This window comes from Armigeres subalbatus, chromosome 2 (assembly GCF_024139115.2).
Source record: "Armigeres subalbatus isolate Guangzhou_Male chromosome 2, GZ_Asu_2, whole genome shotgun sequence".
Lineage (NCBI taxonomy): Eukaryota > Metazoa > Arthropoda > Insecta > Diptera > Culicidae > Armigeres > Armigeres subalbatus.
In genome coordinates, this window is record NC_085140.1 from 178,154,452 (window position 1) to 178,161,542 (window position 7,091).

Genomic DNA, 7,091 nt, shown 5'->3' on the forward strand with positions numbered 1-7,091 from the left:
CTGAGATTGCTTGTTTTTTCTTGTTTCTTTTTTCATCTTCGCGCAGATTTCGACATTAAGATGACGAACCTCCGAAGGTGAAAATGGATTGTGATTTCGATTATCGGTGTTGCTGGGTCAAAATCCACTATAGTGCTGCTTTTTAGTAAGAAATGGGCCTTCAGATGTATCAGATTATGCCAACGGCACAAGTTTTTTCAAGATGAAAATGACGGCAAATCCCGCAAAAAAGACAACAAAACCCGCATAAGATATGCCGTCTTTTTAGCGGGACATGAAAGTATTTTTCGGCTTGGGAAAATTTGTGAAGTTTACCTTGGATTATACAAATAAAGTTGGTATAATTGGAAATAAAAGTATGAATAAGCAATAAAAAAAATCGCGTTTACGAACTGAAAAGAAACCCCCATCTCACAAAACAAATATTTGCAGATTACATTAATTTCGGTAAATAGTATCTTCCATATCAAAGTTTTTCGGTAAGCTGAAGTACATAATCAGGAATATGTTTCGGTAGAAGTTACCGATCTCTCGGCAAAATTGACAGCTAGCTTCTCTTCTGCAATTTACAAATTTTCAGAAGTTTTACCATTTACCGAAACCATTACAGACAGCTCAGCTGTAAACGAATTACCGATGTCGGTAATTTTTGCTAAGTGTGTAGCTAGCATAAAAAGCTGGATTGTTTGACATAAAAATTGAATGAAAAAATCTCAGATTTTGTATAGTTACGATACTTAACAACCCGTATATTCTAATGCAAAAACTTCATTTACAATTAATTGAATGGTTCGTAACAATACATTACAATGTTTTTCTATTTTCATCTACAGCTGAGACGAGACCTGCAAAGACGGCTTCTTTTTCCTTGTTTTGACACTTGTTCTTCTTTTCATCACAGTTGATCATCGATTCTCAACTGTTTCCTTGAGTGTTTCACCTAAATCCCGGGTAGAATCTTCTGAGCACAATAAAAGTGTTTGTGATTTACGGATTTGTAAACTTATTTTTATAAAGATTTTCCTATCGGAAATAAAACACGTATTCATAACAGTTCAATATTAAGCTCCCAAGTAACCATGAAGTTATATATGCTTGCAAATAATACAGCCATTAAAGTTGACTTAAAGTGGAAAAAGGCCCTTTTACGACAGAAATAATACATAATTATTTTGACATGTTGAAATAAAACATATGTAACGCATCGCTGCATTCATAACGCTGAACTATAGTGAATACTTTTACACAAAAAGGTGCTGGTTGCATCTGACAATTCGTGACAGCGCTTGCTGGTTGCAGATGAAGTTACATTTTTTCCTCTTTGCAAGTCCCGTCCCAGATCTACAGTATAATGATGAATTTATTGTTTTTTATAGTAATGTTACAATGAACTGTATTGTTTTTCTATAATATTTTTTCTGCTTTTTCTGCTTTTTCTGAGTGTGTTTTTCAAATCGCGCTAAAATCCCGCCATAGCTGCTCACATCTTTCTCTATCTTTCGAGTGACACTGACAGACTGACAGTGACCGAGAATCAAAACAAACCAGTTATCTCAACAATCGAATATTAGAAAATTTCTTCACAAAAGTGACTCATCTCTGAACCTCTCTGAACAAAATAAATTATTGAAAGCTGATCAAGTCTCAAACTTCTAAGATATTAACAAATATTAAGTATTAGTTTTTGCATATTCGTTGAGTATAATAATATCAAAACGGGGAACGATATGTCTGTATCGGCAATGGAAAGCATCCTTTTCAAAACAATGACCTTCAATTTACTGTATCAAAAGTGTTTTATTCTTGATTTTCCTTAATAAATAATTATATAGAACACCTATTTAATCTCAAATTTGCCGTTAAGGATCTGGAGCGGAACGCTAAAAAATGCGAAAAAGAGGAAAAAACGGAAATTCTAAAAACAAAAAAGGCCATCCAGAAAGGCAACACGGAGGTGGCCAGAATACATGCCGAGAATGCCATTCGGCAGAAAAATCAATCCCTCAACTACCTACGGATGAGCGCCCGAGTAGATGCTGTGGCAAGTCGGGTTCAAACGGCTCTGACGACCCGTCAGGTCACCAACTCGATGGCCGGGGTGGTCAAAGCTATGGACGCTGCTATGAAGGGTATGAATCTGGAGAAAATTTCCGGTCTGATGGATAAGTTTGAATCCCAGTTCGAGGACTTGGACGTTCAGAGTTCTTACATGGAAAATACAATGTCTCAGACGACGACAACGTCTGTACCGCAGAACGATGTTGAATCACTGATGCAACGGGTGGCTGACGAGGCTGGGTAAGTAGTGACATTTTGCAATATTTTTTTTTCCAAAAATGATTACAAAACGGTAGTATCATGCGTTTTATCGAACAGCAAGAGATACCAGAAAAGAATTGAATTCAAAGGGTTCTTGCGTGAACCAATATTTCTAGTTCCTGGAACCTCAGGATTCCGTGTTTTCGATAAGGTTGTCATACTATGGAAGCAAATTAGACCAGATGTAATCCAAATCCAACTTATTAAATGAAAATAAGATGTGTAAACTTTGACATCAAGATACTCTTTATTAAGTGTTGAAGCTTTTACTTTGATAATCGTACATATGCATATGAACCTTATATGGGTCGGTACCTGAAACTTCTATACCACGCTTTACATTCTTTTTATCAGAGGAAAGGCATGATTAAACATGTTTCGTCTGAAAACGGGTTCTATTGGTGTCGAGTGGAATTGAACCCAGGCTCACTGGAGGGTGAAAGGCAGGCACACTCACCACACAACCATCAGCGCCGTTTCAAAAAAGAATTCTTATGTCTTTTTTGTCTTTATGGGAATTTTTATATTTGGATTTTTTCTTCATTCAAGTCTTACGGCCTAATAAAACCAAACCAATATCATAATTTCCTCTATCTAATTAATACTTAATGTTTTATTTTTCAGTCTGGAGTTGAACATGGAACTTCCTAGCGGGCCGGCATCTACTGCTATCGGAGCATCAACACAGGCTTCAACTGAACAGGACGAACTAACGGCTCGTCTCGCCCGATTACGTCAGGCGGAATAAAATTGCTTTGATTTATTAAATGGTTTTAGCTGATGTTAACGACTTACGGAATGAACGATTCAACTTGATGTGTATTGATCGCCACAATGCATATTCACCCTTATTATTAAGTACAACAGTCTACGGATTTTGTCTTTAATGAGACTTCGGTTAAAGAAAACAAAAATTTCGCCCTATTAAACATTCAGGGAGATCAAAAACCCGGCTAGGCCCGATGCCCAAGTAGCGTCTTTTCAACGCTACGTGCATGCGGCCTTGAACAAAACACAGGTGTTAACAGCGATAACGCAGCGTGGGAAGACGTTACGAGGACATCGGGCCTAACGCGAAAAATACTTCCTATGTGTTAAGTTAACTGATAACCTCATACCAAGATTCTCGGGATATGAAGCTTTATTTACGGACTAGTGATCCTACCGACACTTTCAAACGAATTTGAACCGAAATTTTTTCGAAGTTGTTCTCGTCCTGCTCGTTCCTTTTTGTCAACGAATGGATATGAGGGGGATGGGAATAATTTCGAGTTGCTCATTGGATAGCATTATATTCGTTTGACAGTGACTATAGTGCTGTCCAATGAGAGCTTGAAGTAGCTCAAAGTTTCTCCCTGTCCTGATCATGCCCATTTGTTGACAAAAAAGAACAAGCAGGACGGGAACAACTTCGAGCTGACCATTGGACAGCACTTATAATAACAGTGTCGTCAAGTGTCAGAATTGGAACAGAATGGTCTGTTATTTCCATACAAATGCGCGTTCCAAACGAGCAGGAGACCTATCAAACGTGACACATGACGTTACTCTTCTTATATAGGACTCTAATTCGTTTTCGCTTTCGATTCTGCTCCCGTCCCGTCCTGCTCGTTCTTGTTCAACAAACAGAGATGCATCTGAACACGAGAACGCGTGTTCGTGTTCAAAACGTTCTGAACACTGCACACTGTTCAAGAGCACTGACCTAACTTAGCCACTTGTATCCTAGGAAAATGTTGGCATGCTACACATTTTTCGACTAGTAATGGAACACGTGGGCTTCTAACGGATAGAAATCAAGCATGCTGGTATGTTTTTGCATAGTTTCAAATCTAAGGAATCATAGTTACCATGATCGTTTTCTTGGCTCACGTTCTGTTCAGGATGTATCTCTGTCAACGAATGGACATGAGAGGGACGGGAATAACTTCGAGCTACTTCGAGCTGCTTATTGGACATCATTAATGTCAGTCTATTTTTATTTGAAAGTGCATTTGAATATCCTAGATTTGAATGTACAAGCAGAGATGTCCTACACAGTTGGCAAAAAATCTGCTCTTTTATTTTTCACAATTTTCTACAGTAAAATGAAATACATTCAGTGAGTGCAACTAATAGATGGATATTTGAGTTTTCAAAATGTTACTTCCATCTGACAAAATGCTGCACGAAGTGATATCTATCTATTAGTTGCACTCGTTGAATGAATTTTATTTGGTTGTTAAAAATTGTGAAAAATAAAAGGGCAGATTTTTGCCAACTGGGTAGGACATCTCTGTAAAACAAGCATGCAAATAGCTTCTAACCTCGAGAATCTTATGCTCGGAATTTGTAACCATGTTTCCATGGGAATTTTTGAGGCAACTGATATCCTAACACCTCGGGAATCTTGATCATGAATTTTGCTTCCATGTATTTTTAAATAGGCGGGATTGACAGGATCTTGACGCAAAAATAGAAAATTCTATGAACAAGAATATACGATACCTGTGTCCGGTTGACCACCCTTAAGCCTCGAACGCAATAGAACAGACGGGGCGGTAATGGCAGGATTTGACAGAATTGCATTCTGAGCTTTATAATATTTGTATTTTGCTGACGTCGCGAATAAGCATGTGGGTTGAATTTCACTTTAATTAATACATAGAAACGCATGTCTGGGTTCTAATATGTTCATCATTAATTTGGTTGATTTGGAAAGCGATGATTTACAATTTTCGATCGGTGATTTGCATTTTTGTTCTGTTTTAACTTTCTATTGAAGAAATAAGCAGATTAGGATTTCAAATAAAGCAAAACTTAAAGTTTTTTTTGCTAATTAGCGTAAGAAAATTGTAAGCCTAATTTAAATTGTATTTTACTTTTTTACAATTGTGTCAATCCAGCACCAAATAGTTTCTATGCTAAGTCGTTGAATAAAGCTAAGTATGTATAATATGTTTCTTTTCTGTACATCTGTGCTTTATAATAAACGCAATGTGATAAGTATGGACTAATTTTAGTTACTTATATCCGAAAATTAAAAATCCTGTCCTATTTATATCCTTTTTAAAATTGGCCAATGCAGGCGATGCGTTCAAAAGTTATGGCCAATATTCTAAATCGGTGATGCTCAGCATTTTGGGCGATTTCTTCCTTAATTTGCTTCTCATATGATAAAAATGGAGAGGAGAGGAGATTTGAACGCTCAGGTTGGCCAAGAGGAGGAGTTTAGACCGACTATTGGAAAGTTCAGCGCTCACCGGCTGACGAACGAAAACGGCCTACGACTAATTGATTTCGCCGCCTCCAAGAATATGGCCATTCGCAGCACCTACTTTCAACACAGCCTCCCGTATCGGTACACCTGGAGATCACCACTGCAGACAGAATCACAAATCGACCACGTTCTGATTGATGGACGGCACTTCTCCGACATTATCGACGTCATGACATATCGTGGCGCTAACATCGACTCTGACCACTATCTGGTAATGGTTAAACTGCGCCCAAAACTATCCGTCATCAACAATGTTCGGTACCGATGACCGCCGCGGTACGACCTAGAGCGACTGAAGCAACCTGATGTCGCCACTGCATACGCGCAGCATCTCGAGGCAGCGTTGCCGGAAGAGGGTGAGCTCGATGGGGCCCCTCTTGAGGATTACTGGAGTACAGTTAAAGCAGCCATTAACGACGCAGCGGAGAACAACGTCGGGTCGAAGTCGACGGAACGATTGGTTCGACGAAGAGTGCAGACAGATTCTGGATGAGAAGGACGCAGCGCGGGCGGTCGCGCTGCAGCAAGGTACCCGGCAGAACGTGGAACGTTATAGACGGAAGCGGAGACAACAGACCCGCCTTTTTCAGGAGAAGAAACACCGCCTGGAAGAAGCGGAGTGCGAGGAGATGGAACAGCTGTGCCGTTCTCAAGATACACGCAAATTCTATCAGCAGCTCAACGCATCCCGCAAAGGCTTCGTGCCGCGAGCCGAAATGTGCCGGGATAAGGATGGGAGCATCTTGACGGACGAACGTGTGGTGATCGAAAGGTGGAAGCAGCACTACGAGGAACATCTGAATGGCGCTGAGAGTACAGGCAGTGAAAGTCAAGGCAGCGGAGGAGATGACTACATCAGTTCAGCGGACGATGGAAGCCAACCAGCCCCCACCTTGAGGGAAGTTAAGGATGCCATTCAACAGCTAAAGACCAATAAAGCAGCTGGTAAGGATGGTATCGAAGCTGAGCTCATCAAGATGGGCCCGGAAAAGCTGGCCACTTGCCTGCACAAACTGATAGTCAGAATCTGGGAAACCGAACAGCTACCGGAGGAGTGGAAGGAAGGGGTTATATGCCCCATCTACAAGAAAGGCGACAAACTGGAGTGTGAGAACTTTCGAGCGATCACCATCCTTAATGCCGCCTACAAAGTGATATCCCAGATCACCTTCCGTCGTCTGTCACCATTAGTGAACGAGCTTCGTTGACGGCCGCTCGACAACGGACCAGATCTTTACTGTACGGCAAATCCTTCAAAAATGCCGTGAATACCAGGTCCCAACGCACCATCTGTTCGTTGACTTCAAGGCGGCATACGACAGTATAGACCGCGTAGAGCTATGGAAAATTATGGACGAGAACAGCTTTCCTGGGAAGCTTACCAGACTGATCAAAGCAACGGTGGATGGTGTGCAAAACTGTGTGAAGATTTCGGGCGAACACTCCAGTTCGTTCGAATCACGCCGGGGACTAAGACAAGGTGATGGACTTTCGTGCCTGTTGTTCAACATTG

General features: G+C 40.5%; 1 protein-coding gene across 1 annotated transcript; it reads left to right on the forward strand.

Moving 5' to 3' along the window:
* The first annotated feature begins 1,519 nt into the window (after positions 1 to 1,519).
* LOC134211306 (charged multivesicular body protein 1B2) lies at positions 1,520 to 5,311 on the forward strand. Its single transcript, XM_062688048.1, has 3 exons — positions 1,520 to 1,749; positions 1,833 to 2,298; positions 2,944 to 5,311. Exons 1-3 carry the CDS (start codon positions 1,728 to 1,730, stop codon positions 3,065 to 3,067), a joined length of 612 nt encoding a protein of 203 aa, XP_062544032.1. The 5' UTR covers positions 1,520 to 1,727; the 3' UTR covers positions 3,068 to 5,311.
* The last annotated feature ends 1,780 nt before the right edge of the window (positions 5,312 to 7,091 follow it).

Coding starts and splice junctions, on each gene's coding strand:
- LOC134211306 (XM_062688048.1), top strand. CDS start 1,728: ATGTCTGTATCGGCAATGGAAA. Junction 1,750..1,832: donor GTCTGTATCGGCAATGGAAA/GCATCCTTTTCA, acceptor ATAATTATATAG/AACACCTATTTAATCTCAAA. Junction 2,299..2,943: donor CGGGTGGCTGACGAGGCTGG/GTAAGTAGTGAC, acceptor TTTATTTTTCAG/TCTGGAGTTGAACATGGAAC.